Consider the following 14,110-nt stretch of genomic DNA (forward strand, 5'->3'; position numbering starts at 1 on the left):
CTCCTGTCTGCGCTGGCCTTTAGGTCGGCCCTCCGCGCCTGGGCTCAGGAGAGACTCGATGTCGTTTGTTCCATAGGAAAGCTCGAAGCTTTAGCCATCTTGCTTCAGAAGTTGAAGTCTGAGGGACGTCGAGTGCTGATCTTGTCGCAAATGGTTCTCATGTTGGACATTTTAGAAATGTTCTTGAACTTCCATTATCTCACCTACATCAGGATTGATGAGAATGCGAACAGTGAGCAACGGCAGGTAAGGAAGGAAGGGTGCCGTCCTGCGAGGGCAGGGGCTCCTTCACAGCTCATGCATCCTGTTACAGGACGTGGGTGGCTGCTGGGGCGGGGCGGCCTGTGCCATGAGGAGTGGGCTGGTGCGCTTCAGACGTGGCTGGGGTGAGAGCCAGGGCACGGCCCCCATGAGGCACCCTGCGGGAAATGCAGGTCGTGCTGTGTGCCCCTCTGTCGCTTGTCAGATTGCTGTGTCCCATGGGTCAGCGCAGCCAGACGAGTGATCTTTTGCGCTCTCAGCTGGCGCGAAGCCGCACGCTTCCTAGGAGTCGGGCTGATGGTGCGGGGGGTGTGCGCTGGCCCAAGTGATTCTGTGCCAGGGGCTCAGTGTGCCTGTGGCACCTCTGCTCCTCCCTGGAGCGACGCACACGTCCGGCAGCACGATGGGTCCGTAGGTCGTGCATGTGCCGTGCTGTTGGGTGGCTCGTGCTAAGTGTCCGTGGGCTAGACTACAAGTTGGTCATCAAAGCATTTGGAATGGGATGAGTAGCACAGCACAATGCTTCTGTTGGGAGCAGGTTCCCAGACTCTGATCCCGCACACATGGACCTTTCCACCCGCATGTGCGCACGTGGAGAAGGGCCTGGGAGGAGACGCAGCGCCAGGTTAATGAGCGAGCTTTGTCGGTGGTGTTTTCACAGATCGCACGTGGACTCTCCGGGAAGGAGGGGGTCCCTGTGACGGTCGGGTTTGGTGTGAGCTCACTGCAGAGAGCAGTGCTCCCAGGAGGCTGAAAGCCTCTCCGGCCTGTTTCTCTGCTCCCTCAGCCTTACTCCTGGGTCTTCTGCTGTGAAGGCCCAGGCATTGCCTGAGGGTACAGGACCGAGCACACGTCCCTCCCCAGGAAGACTCTGTGTTCTCCTGGGGCCTACGGCTTGAGCTGACAGTCCATGTCAGGTGGAGGCGGATGTTTTCCTTTGGTTGGTGAGGCCTGGCCTGTGCGGAGTGCGTGGGGGTGTCTGTGCGCAGTCAGCGGGAGATGGCCCAACGTTCGTTGCTGGGAGCGCCGAGCTGCACCAGCACCGACCAGGGGAGCTAACCCGTGGGCTTTACTTCATCTCAGGAGCTGATGAGGAGTTTCAACAGGGACAGGAGGATCTTCTGCGCCATTCTGTCGACCCACAGCCGCGCCACAGGCGTGAGCCTGGTGGAGGCTGACGCAGTGGTGTTCTATGACAATGACCTGAACCCCGTGATGGACGCCAAGGCCCAGGAGTGGTGTGAGCGGATCGGGAGGCGCAAGGACGTCCACATCTACAGGTGAGGGTGGCGGGTGCGACAAGGGGTCCGTGGAGGTGTGGGGGCAGCAGGTGCTGGAGCAGAAGCACCCCGTGGAGCTTATGTGTACGTTACAACTTGTTCCAGAAGTTTCCACTGCTTCATTTATTTTTTCTGAGGCAGAATTCTGTTCTTGCTGCTTTGTGTGTTCTTTCTTTAGGCCCAACATTTGCTCAGTTTATAATTAGTTTGTTTAAAACTGCAGTTAAATTACGTTGCTTATGCACAACTTGCTGTGCATTCGATGCGTATCTGTCGCACGTCTTCTAGACCCCTGTCCGATGCCCCTTGTCTGTCAGTAAAACGACTGTAAGAGCTCAGACCTGTGTGTACCGCCTCTGCTGGCCCCACACATGGCTGATGAAAGTGGAGCAGGCTCTCCCATGCGTGTCTGAACTTGCAGAAGCATTTAGTGTGGTAGTGCGACAACAGCGCACTGTTGTCTGTGCTACCAACGGGTCTGTGGTATGTACTTGCACTGGGTGTGCGGGCAGCTGCGTGGTGCCGGCACCGTGTGCGAGCCCGGCCTCTGCCTGTGCCCGCTCACTCCTGCCACTGAGGCAGAGTCCTCCGAAGGCTGCATTTGAGCAGCTGTGTCACTGCCTGTCTGAGGTCCGTGGAGAAGTGTCCTTTAGAGATGGAGACTGGTAACAGTTTGCCGCATGTCTTTCCAGGAGTCTTTCTCAGTGTCTAGATGGCTGATGCCCACGGCCTTGTTAACTGCTCTTCCTTCAGCGGCGCACTGTGGGCTGTCTCGTGCTGGTAAACTGCAGCCTGGCACACTGTGTGTGTTGTGTGCGCAACGTTTTCCCGCATGATTGCTCTCCGCAGTTACGGAGGCTGTGCCCCTTCAGCGCTTACCAGCCGGAAACAGGAAAACCGTTTTTTCTCAGTAACTGTAATCCACGAATCAGGAATAGTCTTGGTAGTAAAGATGCAGGTTGTGTAGGAAATGAGAACCAAATTGTGCAAAACGTGTTAAGATGTGAGTTGGAGACTGAGCCGTATTCTGGGACAGGAAGACCTGGTGTGTAAAATGTGCTTTCCCCAAAGCGATGTCAAATGTAGAACAGTGTTTAGGAAAGTTGTCATTGTGGGGGTTTGTGTATATGTGTGCGTGTGTACCTGTGAGTGGATAAAGTGGGATTTATTTGCTTTTGTTTATTTTTAAAGATTTTCTTTATTTGAGAGGGCGCGAGAGAGAGCACATGCATGCATGAGTGGGAGGAAGGACAGAGGGAGGAGGAGAAGCAGACTCCTCACTGAGCAGGGAGCCTAACGGGGGGTGATTCTAGGACCCCGGAATTGTGACCCGAGCTGGCACTTAACCGACCAAGCCACCCAGGCACCCCTGGATAAAGTGGTTTTTTAAGTGTATCTGGGGGCGCCTGGGTGGCTCAGTTGTTAAGTGTCTGCCTTCGGCTCGGGTCATGATCCCGGGTCCTGGGATTGAGCCCCACATCCGGCTCCCTGCTCAGCCCGGCAGGGGGCCAGCTTCTCCCTCTCCCACTTCCCCTGCTTGTGGTCCCTCTCTCTCTGTGTCTCTGTCAAATAAACAAAATCTTTAAAAAAAAGTGTATTTAGAGTGAAGGGTAGCTGACAGCAGCCAATGGAAATGCTGACAAGGGCTGTAGCAGAGGGGCTCGGGGGAAGGCCCATCATCGGAGGGGAAGCAATGAACAGCGCGGACACGCACCAGCAGGGTGGGGTTCCAGCTTCGTTGGGGCACAGGTCGTTTAGCATTTCCTGCTGATGCTGTGGACCGTGAGGAGGAGCTGGGGCCTGAGTGCTGTGCCCACTTGATGGCCAGAACAGCAGCCCCAGGCTTAGGCGCGCCACTGTAGCAAGGAAGCGGCAGTCTTAGCATAGTACCGAAGAGGTGGTACCTGCGGCTTGAAGGGATCACTTTAGCCAGACAGAAGGCTTGGAGGGAAGGAAAGGCAGACGTATCTGACTGCAGTTAAAACAAAAGCTGAGGGGTGCCTGGGTGGCTCAGTGGTTTAAGCCACTGCCTTCGGCTCAGGTCATGATCTCAGGGTCCTGGGATTGAGTCCCGCATCGGGCTCTCTGCTCAGCAGGGAGCCTGCTTCCCTCTCACTCTCTCTGCCTGCCTCTCTGCCTACTTGTGATCTCTCTCTGTCAACTAAATAAATAGAATCTTAAAAAAAAAACAAAAGCTGAAGTGTGGCTTTTGCAAGAAGATTCCATGAACAAAGCTAACACACAAATAATAGATTGGGACAATGATTTGCAGTTCTCACAGCAGATGGAGGGTTAGATCGCTCATGCAAGTTGAGGAAAAAAGGTAAATGAGCCATTCTTTGAGAAAGATGGGAGGAACCCAAGCATCTGAACGGGCCATTCCAGCTGCGCGCACACGTGTGGGATGCGCAGGCTTGCGGGTGGAGGGTAGGTGCTGCATGTGTGATGGTCTTTGTTACGTGCCCTTACGGGCCAACAGTGGGCACAGCTGCTAGTGGTGATGGCCGAGGGACCGCCTGCCCCTGACTGGGGACGTAGGGTTGTTGCACTATTTGGACATCAGGTTAGCAGGGTCTGCTGGACTGGAGATGGTGCATGCCCTTTGTGCCCAGCATTTCCTTCCCGGGAGCCGGCCTGTGGCGTCGCTGCCTTCTGGAGCTTGTTCACAGCGCACAGCGGGGACAGAGAGTGCCTGTGCTTGGGGTACAGCCGTGCCCTGGGTGTCGAGCAGCTGCTGGAACTGTTTGGGCATGGGGTGGGGGGATCTCTGCAGCACACCGCTTGGTGAGAACGCAAAACGCAGATACATGTGCGGTGAAGCAGATGCTGCCCACCGTCGTGTGTAAACGTGGCCCCTTGAAAATGCAGATTGTGTCGTGTAAGCAGACTTGCCAGGCTGTCCACACTGGAGATCTTTGCGGGGGACCCAGGAGGGCATTTCTAGGTGTGGCAGGGGAGGTAGGGGTGGCTAAAGGTGGGGTGGGAGAGGTGGCCCTGACTGCCAGATAGGGGATACCCCGAGCACCTGCAGAGCTGTGCAGCTCCTGCCCGAGTGTCCGGGTGCTGCGCCACCAGCCTCCCCACCCTCGTACCCCGAGTGCTCGTGGCGGTGTGCTTCTGGACACCCAGCTTTCATCGTACACGGGTCTGTGTTTTGTAGGCTCGTGAGTGGTAATTCCATTGAGGAGAAGCTTTTGAAAAACGGAACCAAAGACTTGATCCGGGAAGTAGCTGCTCAGGGCAATGACTACTCCATGGCCTTCCTGACACAGGTGCCATCATGGGCACACCGTCCTTGGGATTGCTACCTGCTGTTCGGGTGGGGGGCGGGGGCAGGCATCACGGCTCAGTGCGCGGGTGAGGAGTTGCTGGGCGGTTTCCCTGGTGACGTGGTCTGACACTCAGGTTAGGTGCCGACCTGCTTCTGGTCGGACGCTAACGTGTGTCTCGTATGCAGCGGACCATCCAGGAGCTGTTTGAGGTGTGTTCTCCCACTGACGATGCCGGCTTCCCAGTGAAGGCGGAGGAGTTCGTGGTCCTCTCTCAGGAGCCTTCTGCCACAGAAATCATCGCCCCCAAAATCGCAAGACCTTTCATTGAGGTGAGGGCGGATGGCCTGCCCTGGGGGTCACCGAGGATATGCTGCACGTGCCATGGGCCCTGAGCACGCTCGCTGCCTGCTCTGCAGGCCCCCCTCGCTCAGCCCTGGCACACCCCTCCTGCCTGCCTGCTTTCTCTCCTGGGCATTTTCGTCTGGAAAAGCAGGTAAAAAGCAGTGTAAAGTCTGCGGGCCTCAGGCGTCTCCTGTCCAGCTCGGCAGCCATCCCTGTCCTCGTCAGCTCTCCCCGAGCCACGCTGCCTCCCCTGAGCCGTAGTGGGCAGCTGACAGTGGGGCATGCCTCACCTGTCCTGTCTGACCTGCTTTGTCTGCCCTGCCCATGCCCGTGGCCTGCCATCTTCACTCCTGTCTGATAGGAGCCCTGTATGTGAGTGCAAGGTGCACAGCTGATTGTCAGGACAGTACAAAGGAGGACGTAAATGATCTCGTTAATACCTTCTTACGTTGGTTACTTGTTGAAGTAATATTTGGGTGTATCGGGTTAAGTAGAATTCTGCCTTTCACACATGTAATGAGTGAGCTGCCGAAGTTAAATCACACGTGTGGCTTGTGTGCTGCTGTTTTTGGGTAGTGCTGGTTGTGTAGACACACCGTAGACCTACTTTTGGGGCCACGTCCCCTCATGCCCTGCCTCGTGGAGTAGCCTGGCTGCAGCTCCCCCAGGACTCCCCCTTCCCCTTGGCCTGCTTTGGGGGGGGGGTCGTCCCCTCCTCCCCCTCCTTCCTGGGTGTCAGTTTCTGGGCTCTTGGCCTCGGAGGTGCCCCCACGTCCTGGGCCTCTTCCCTCTCTCTTGCCCCATGGTAGACGGCTGCCCTGGCTCCCCTGTGGTGCCCCTCTACCCCCATCCCTGCGCCCTTGGCGAGGAGGGCTTGCCACAGCGTTGGCTATTTTAAAGGTCCTCGTTTGGTTGAGAAGTAATACATATGTGGAAAAGCTTCAGGGATTTATCTTGAAAAGCAGGTGTCCCTCACCAGACCCGCCCCCTGGCTCAGCAATGACCACTTGGTGCAGATCTTCCTGCCTGCTTCTGGAGTTTGCTGTGTATGATGACTCCACACCCCGTTCTTTTAAAAACAGGTGTTACATGCATGAGGTTAAAAAGAAAAGGTCAGTTCTCTCCCAGAAATACTGACCTTTCTGTTGAAAGTGTCGCACGCGTCCTGAGAGGGAAACAAGAGGCAGGAGGCGGTGTGGGTGCGGAAGGTGGCGTGCTGCGCACAGTTGTCTCAGGGACATGTGCGTACCGAGCAGAGCAGCACGCCAGCTCAACGCACAGGTGCTGTCCCAGTGTGTGTGTTGAATGTCTGGCCGCGCGTCGAGCGTGTTCTAGGCAGGAGGGACCTAGCGTAGACTGAACGGCGTGGTGTGCTGCCGCCCCACCGTGCAGCGTACATTCCAGTAAGAGGAAAGACTGTATGCCAGCAGACATGTAGAACACAGACTCTCCCTGCTGCGGCCGGGAGCAATGTTCAGGGAGGGGCGGTGTGGGCAGAGGGACCATCCAGGCAGCTGGGGGTCAGCAGGGGATGAGGGGTGAGGGCGGTGGGGCCTGGCTGTGTTCTTCCAAACGGCCCTCTGGCTCTGTGCTGAGTCTGGGTCGTGGGGGCCAGCGCAGAGGCCAGTGGCAAGGGCACGGTCAGAGCAGCCACGCACAGAGCAGCAGTGCCGGGATGTCCTCGCTGCCCGACTAGTCTGGGACTCCTCCAGCAGGGGCGACGCTCTTCAGGCGCTTCATGCAGGGAAACGGCTTTCGGGGAAGGTGTCGTTGAAGCACAAGAAGCCCCTGGGAAGCACCGCATCACAGAGAGGAGTTTGAGAGGGTGTTATTAGGGAAAGTGCCCCAGAAACCACCGCCACCCCCACTCTTATCCCTGAGCGTTGCTCTCTGCCACATGGCTGCCGTGCGGGTCCGGCTTCTGGTTCAGGTCGTAATGGTTCTCGTGGCTCTGTGACACTGCGCTGTGGGTCGCTGTGACGTCCTTCTCCGGCCTACCGTCTGTTTTCAGCCGTGCATCTGTGAACATCTTCTCCCTGTCTCTTGGCAGATGAGTGTGTGCGTTTCCGCTGACTTCTGGGGAGTGCACCTTGGGGTGGGGCCCCTGGGTTGCCGGGGAGCATGCGTGTGACCCAGAGGGGCTGGCTAGGCCAATCTGCGCTCAGGCAGCGGCGTCGGAGGCAGGGCCTGGCGTGTCCTTCCCGGCAGCGTGTGGCAGATGTGCCCATGTCTCGGGTGGGATTTGCCTTTGCTGTTGGTCTATGAATTTGGGCGTCTCTGCGCAGTCCCTGAAGTGTCTGCTCACGTCTTTTCCCTGTGTTTTGGTTGACTGGGCTGTTTCTTTTTCTCAATGGTCAATGTCTGTGTTCTGTACAGATACACATGGAATACCTTCCTGCATTTTGTGGTCTGCCTTTGGGGATGTGGTCGTGAGTGGGGACCGCATATTCTGAAGCTGCCCGGCGGCCCTTCGTATTGTGGCCATTGCTCTTGCGCGCTGCTTGAGAGATATTCTGACCCCGGGTCGTAAGGATGTCCCCCTCGCTTTTCCCTGGGTGCTTCAGTGTGTTCTGCGTGCATTGTGAGGTCAGATTACATTGTAAGCCGCAGATTTTTCCAAATCGCCAAGGAAAGAGGTTGTACAGGTCCTGATAGACACCCAGGAACCAAAGACCGTTGGGTTGCACCTGGTGTGCGAGTGTGCGCGTCCACAGCCGCCGGCGCGCGTCAGGCCTGAGCTGCTGGCCGTGGGAAGAAGGCACCTCCATCCTCTCGCTGCTGTTTCTCTGTGGGGCCACTGCCCGTCTTACACGCCTGATGTGTATGGGCTTGGTTTTGGCAGCCGTGGTGTCGGGTCATTTTTCTCCCGTTCATGCCATGGACGGAGGCCTGTGTCTCGTGCACCATGCGAAATCGTTCTCGTCAGTCAGAGCCGTGGCCACGGTGCATGTCGGGCGTGAGGTTGAACGAGGTGCCCCGTCCCGCTCTGTTCTCGGGGTTGGCAGCTTGGTAGTGTGGCAGCACGTGGCTCTTCCCTGGGCCTCGCCGTCCAGTGTGGCCGTGAGCCCCTCACATTTGTTCTCTGCCTCCCTCCGGGCTTCGTTCCCTGGGCCCGGGAGCACATGACCACGGGGAGGCTGCACGTGCCGTGCAGGTGTGTCTCGTCGGCGTGACGCGGGGTCGCTCCTTCTCCAAACCCTGGAATTTAAAAATATGTGAAAGTAAGACAAGCACGTAACTTCTGTAGGCCCTTAAGAGCATCGAGTACCTGGAGGAAGACGCCCAGAAACCCGAGGAGGAAGCCATGCTGGGGGTGTCCGGCTCCGACAGCCCGAGGTGGAAGGAGGAGCCGTCGCAGCTGGAGGAGTTAGCGGACTTCATGGAACAGGTTTGGGCACTTTCTTCTACTTCAACCTGATTTTTCCCATATGCTTTGGTGTTTTGGACATTTGACCCTTCTGTGAAATTTTCCTTTGGTTGCTTAGAGTAAGAACGATCACTTTCTTGATTCAAGTGTCGGTGGGGGTCGTATGAGGACCTCAACCTTCGTTAACTTGCTGTTCACCCTGTTCAAACGATGACTTTTGAAACAGCTTACGCCTATTGAGAAGTATGCGCTGAATTACCTGGAGCTGTTCCACACGCCGGCTGACCCCGAGAAAGAGGGAGACAGCGAGGTAAGGGTGGGCTCAGCCTTCAGAGTCAAGTTTGGCCTGAAGTCAGCATGACTTGCGTGGGATTAAAGGAGTAAAAACCGAACCGAGCAGTGTGGAAACAGATTAAAGATCAAGTCTGGGAAAACCCCAGGAAACACTGGGAGCAGCTCGGTGCTTGATGGAGAGTTACCTGTTGGGGCGGGAACGGGTCCGGAGCACGTGGACCCATTGGTGAGGGGATGCAGGGCGGCAGGGGCGGGGCCTGCGGTGGCTGGTCTCAGGGCTCCTCTCTGTGGTCTTCCTGTCAGGATGCCATGCTGACCGCCGTGAGGGAGTGGGAGTCCCAGAATGCGAGGGCCCTGAGGGAGAGGGAGGCGCGGGTGCTGCAGGAGCAGGAACAGGAGCAGCTACTCACCTACACGAGGGAGGACGCCTACAACGCGGTACGTGCGGCTCGGTCTGGCGCGGTTTCTGAGAGGGTGACAGCCCGCATGTGCTGCTTCACCCTGGGCTGCAGATCTCTGCTTCTGCTTGGGCTTTTCCCGAGTGTGGTCAGACGGTGTCACAGTACTTGAGACCTGAGAGCCGATGGCTCGCAGCGCGCATCTGACATTGTGTCATGCTGACACGCTGCCCTCCCCCGTAGGAGTACGTGTGCGAAGGTGCCGACGGGCAGGTGGAGGTCATGCCGGTGAGTACGGTCTCGCTGAGTGCGGGGGCAGCTGCCGGCCCCGGGGCACACTGCTCACGGCGCACCCTTCTCCGCGCAGCTCTGGACGCCACCCACCCCGCCCCAGGATGACAACGACATCTACGTGGACCCGGTCCTATGTCTCACATACGAAACCACGCCCATCCCAGAGTCCAAGCTGCCTCCCGTGTACGTGAGGAAGGAGCGCCGGCGGCACCGCACGGACCCCTCAGGTGCGCTCATGTGGCCAGGCTGGCGGGGGGGAAGCCTGTGGCCTGTGCGGCGTCAGGGCAGGAGAGTCAGGTTGTCTGCCCGGAGACGCCTTCGCGCCGGGCCTCCTTAGTTGTCCTTCTCGTCCCTGTTTGCTCACCCGCGAAGGCAGAGTCCGCTTGCCGATGGCCGCGCTGAGAAGGGCTCTCTGTCCAGTTGCAGGCAGGAAGAAGAAGCAGCGCCACGGGGAGCCAGTCGTCCCCCCTCGCTCGCTGTTCGACCGCGCCACGCCCGGCATGTTGAAAATGCGCCGGGAAGGGAAGGAGCAGAAAAAGAATATTTTGTTGAAGCAGCAGACACAGTTTGCGAAGCCGCTGCCAACTTTTGCCAAACCAACAGCCGAGTCGGGCCCAGACAACCCCGAGTGGCTCATCAGTGAAGACTGGGCGCTGCTGCAGGTGAGCATGGCCCACGGGCCATGTCCTGTCCCCTCCTATCCGCGTCCCAGGGTCATAGCCCTGGGGCAAACGTGTGCACCTGCCGATGCGGCTTGCTGACTGCTGCCGCCTGAAACCCGGTCTCGCAGGCCGTGAAACAGCTGCTGGAGCTGCCTCTGAACCTGACCATCGTGTCCCCGGCCCACACGCCCAACTGGGACCTCGTCAGCGATGTCGTTAACTCCTGCAGCCGCATCTACCGCTCTTCCAAGCAGTGCCGGAGCCGCTACGAGAACGTGCTCATTCCCAGGGAGGAGGGCAAGGTGAGGGCGGACCCCTTCCACTCGGCGACTACGGAACTCCAGTCCCCGGGATCGGGGGAGGCCAATGAGGCAGGAGGCGTGTGCTGCGCCTGGCGTGTGCTGTGCACAGCTGCCCTGGCTGCAGGCAGTGCAGGACTTGGCCGCGGGTCCGAGAGCTTGCCCAACGTGCCTGGAAAATTCCAGATGCTGTCTGGAGGCTCCTGTGCCACTGAGAGCTTGCTCCTATCTTCCTTTTTTTTCCTTCTGTTTTTTATTTTTTAAACTTTTTTCAAGATTCTATTTATTTTTTTGACAGAGAGAGACACAGTAAGAGAGGGAACATAAGCAGGGGGAGTGGGAGAGGGAGAAGCAGGCTTCCCACAGAGCAGGAAGCCTGACGCGGGGCTCAATCCCAGGACCCTGAGATCATGACCTGAGCTGAAGGCAGAGGCTTAACCCACTGAGCCACCAGGCTCCGGCTTTATTTTTTGAAAAGGCGTTGGATGAATGAAGGGGACTTTGGTCTGTTGGTTTGTTTGGTGAGAAGTCTGTCGGTGCCTCCCGTGCCGTTGCTCCAGGTTCCCACCAGCCGTGTCGGCTGCCACGGTGGTGGGACCAGCTCTGGACCCTGGTCCCAGCTGATGGTGCACGTGCGCATGGGCTATACACACGGAGGCCGGGTGTTTGGTGTCTTTCCCGTGGTGGTGGCAGCCTAACCCCCGAGAGCCAGCCCCTCGGACAAGTGCGTCTGTGGTGTGGTTCCCCTGTGTGCCTCTTGTTGCTCTTGGGCCGAGAGGGTCTCTTTCTGTTCGTCCATCTGCTGTCTTCACCGTTCTCCCTTTTTGCTGCTCACCTGGTGAGCTGCCGGTGTTGACTGGGGTCCTGTGGAGCCCACCGGATGGCAGCGGGGCAGATGCGGCAGAGGCGCACACGCGGGGCCCAGATGTTGTGTGTAAATCATGGCTTCAACCATCCTCTCTGTTTTCGTGTTCCTGGAAACATTTTGTCTTAAGGCCTTTATCTGCTTGTCGCTTAAAAACAAGAAAGCAAGTGTTCCTCACAATACCGTTTGTGGTGCCTTCGCCAGCGAGACGTGGAATCTCGCATTTGGTCTCTTCTGTGTTGGAAACTCTCCTAGTGACAGCCGTGACGTTAACGTGGAGACGCGTAAAGTTGAAGCTCTGTCTTCTGTTCTAGTCACGGGAGAAGCTAATCTAGAGCAAAGGCAGAAGTGCATTTCTTAGCTCCGAGGGGACAGTGTGGGTAAATGGGCCGGCAGCTGTGCAGAAGGCCAGGTGATGGGGTCAGAAGCAGTCAGGAGGTTGGTGTCCACAGCCGCGCGCCGGTGGCAGCCTGTGGGGTGGGCTCAGGCAGGAGCACCCTCCCGCCAGTTGCGACCTGGGCTCACCGTGACTTACCTGATTTTATTCTTGCTCTGCCTTTTCTCCTTCACTTTGCTGGGACATGGGAGTTCTCACAGATGCGGTCCCCTGTTCAGGAGCCTCCCGTGCTGGTCTTGTCCTTCTGAGTTTCGTCTGAGGTGGTTTTCTTTGAAATAAAGCTTTTGCTTAGCACAGATGACATGGGAAGGCGCATGTGCGCGGCCCTCCAGTGTGTGGTTCTTACCGTGTAGCAGTTTCCTTCCGGCACGCTGTGTTTGAGTCCTGCTTATAGGGCAGTGAGGACCTAGGACGTGGTGGTGGTGGTGGGGTGTCCCAGGGAGCCCTGTGGCCCAGCTGTGAGACCTGGTTGCCAACAAGCATGCTGGCTTTACAAAAGCACACACGGTGTCGGGAGACTGGAGTTTTCTCTCGGGCATGAGGGTTGCTCCGAAGTTGTGTGGGACACTGAGGTGTCTTGGGAATGAGCAGGTGCTTGGCTTAACGGCAGGCCATCTGCCAGTAGTACCGTGAAGCCCCTGAGAGCGCTCCCACGCCCCCCGTGCCTCTCCCCTTCCCTGTGCGTGTGGGTGGAGGCCTGCATCTGGGCAGCTGCTACTTGCTTCCCAGGGTCTGTCACCGATGGAGGTGCGCTGGCTCTGCTGCAGCTGCCGTGTGACCTTGGGCACTTTGCCCAGCGGTCACGTTTCCCTGCGAAGGCAGGGAGTCCTGCACTGGGTGATTGCAGGTTCGCGCGAGGTGACGTATGGAGGGGAACAGTGTTCGCAGGTGGTGGGCGGTGGTGTAGAGCGTCGGGAAGAAGGAACCATGTTTGGTCTGGGAGGTTTGAGGTCGGGCCTCCAGATGAGCCACTGGCTGACTGATGTGCTCCCGTGGGTTTTGTCTCAGAGTAAGAACAACCGGCCCCTGCGCACAGGCCAGATGTACGCCCAGGACGAGAACGCCACGCACACGCAGCTGTACACAAGCCACTTTGACCTGATGAAGATGACGGCCGGCAAGAGAAGCCCCCCCATCAAGCCTCTGTATGCTCCCTGCGCCCTTCCCGCCCCGCGCCCGGGTCGCGCCGGGGCTGGGACTCCAGCCTGCGCAGTGTGCCAGCCACACTGCCTTCTTGGGCACTCTCTTGTTTGGTAACCCTTGTCTCCTTTTCCGTACTGCAGGCTTGGCATGAATCCCTTCCAGAAAAACCCCAAGCACGCCTCTGTTTTGGCAGAAAGGTACCTCTGTATTTTCCACTCTTGGAAATGATCTCATTTTGGTGTGGTCAGTGAATCGTGCAATCTGTGTGTCTAGGCAGGGCCGCTTTCTCCTTTTTCGGCCGTGCCCGCCTCTCACTTGGCGTGTGTGTTATTGGTTCTACCTGGAAAGTATAGCCAGCATCAGGAAGGGTGTGCTTGCTTTGAAACCGAGTGAGCAAGAAGAGGACAGACAGCAGGATGGGCAGGGAGATGCTGGGTGTGCACGCTGCCTTGGGAGCTGAATGCAGGGTGTGCGGGTGTTTGCTGCCCATTCCCCATGCTTTCAGCTGTTTGCTTTACGTTGAGGTGGTGGAAACCTCATGTCTACATGAAGCCCAGGTGCTCGTCTGGTTCGAGCCTTCTTGGTTGCCGGAGGGAGGGTCTGCAGGACACCGAAGGCACTGCTTTCTCTTTATGTGCTCTCAGTGAGGCCCCCAGCAGCGCACATCTATGCTGAGACCCCCGATGGCCCTTCCTGGCAGCTTCGAGGCAGCCCAAGGCCTGTGCTACCCATCCCACTCTGCAGGCCTGCCTCACGGCCATGCCGTACTACTCACGCCTGGGGCGGCCTTCCGGGACACTTGTGGGGCTCAGGCCCAGGAGCCCCTCACACGTCACCTTCCCCACCCTGTAGACAGTTGCAGCTTGGCCTTCTGTTTTTCCTCAGAGCACGAATCATCTTCGTGTTCTTTACCTGAGTTACATGGTGTCTCCATGCCTGTGGATGTAAGGTTCTGGATCCTGGAGTACAGAGCGGGCGTTAGCGTGGGTTGTGAGTGACGTTACTGGATTGTTTTGCAGAACTAGTATGTGTGGGTGGGCTGCGTGCCTTGCGCTCTGCTGGGCCCCACAGTTGAGTAGCAAGCAAAAGGCCATGTTCTTATTTCCATCCATGCAAGATGCAAACTCGGAGTGATCTCACAGAGTCAAGGACCCGTCCCGCAGGTGGATGGAGCAGCCTGGCAGAGCCAAGGGCGAGCGGGGCGTGTTCCTGCTGGATGTCACCCCAGTGTGAGGG

At 57.8% G+C, this 14,110-nt stretch overlaps 1 protein-coding gene and 1 non-coding gene across 13 annotated transcripts in view; both read left to right on the forward strand.

Moving 5' to 3' along the window:
- The window catches only part of EP400 (E1A binding protein p400), a 98,722-nt gene that overhangs the window by 60,939 nt on the left and 23,673 nt on the right, over positions 1–14,110 (forward strand). For 11 of the 12 annotated variants that reach the window (XM_046025911.1, XM_046025917.1, XM_046025922.1 and 8 more), the window contains 13 exons: positions 77–246; positions 1,345–1,541; positions 4,702–4,813; positions 4,999–5,142; positions 8,403–8,543; positions 8,749–8,832; positions 9,120–9,254; positions 9,458–9,502; positions 9,582–9,735; positions 9,929–10,170; positions 10,299–10,472; positions 12,740–12,876; positions 13,015–13,071. In XM_046025911.1, the coding sequence (XP_045881867.1) occupies positions 77–246; positions 1,345–1,541; positions 4,702–4,813; positions 4,999–5,142; positions 8,403–8,543; positions 8,749–8,832; positions 9,120–9,254; positions 9,458–9,502; positions 9,582–9,735; positions 9,929–10,170; positions 10,299–10,472; positions 12,740–12,876; positions 13,015–13,071 (1,792 nt within the window). The remainder of the gene's footprint in view (positions 1–76; positions 247–1,344; positions 1,542–4,701; positions 4,814–4,998; positions 5,143–8,402; positions 8,544–8,748; positions 8,833–9,119; positions 9,255–9,457; positions 9,503–9,581; positions 9,736–9,928; positions 10,171–10,298; positions 10,473–12,739; positions 12,877–13,014; positions 13,072–14,110) is intronic. The other variant, XM_046025915.1, reaches the window with a different exon arrangement.
- Positions 1,040–1,169, forward strand: LOC123954802. Its single transcript, XR_006821163.1, has one exon. It is a non-coding gene; the product is annotated as a small nucleolar RNA SNORA49 (small nucleolar RNA).

This window comes from Meles meles, chromosome 12 (assembly GCF_922984935.1).
Source record: "Meles meles chromosome 12, mMelMel3.1 paternal haplotype, whole genome shotgun sequence".
NCBI lineage: Eukaryota > Metazoa > Chordata > Mammalia > Carnivora > Mustelidae > Meles > Meles meles.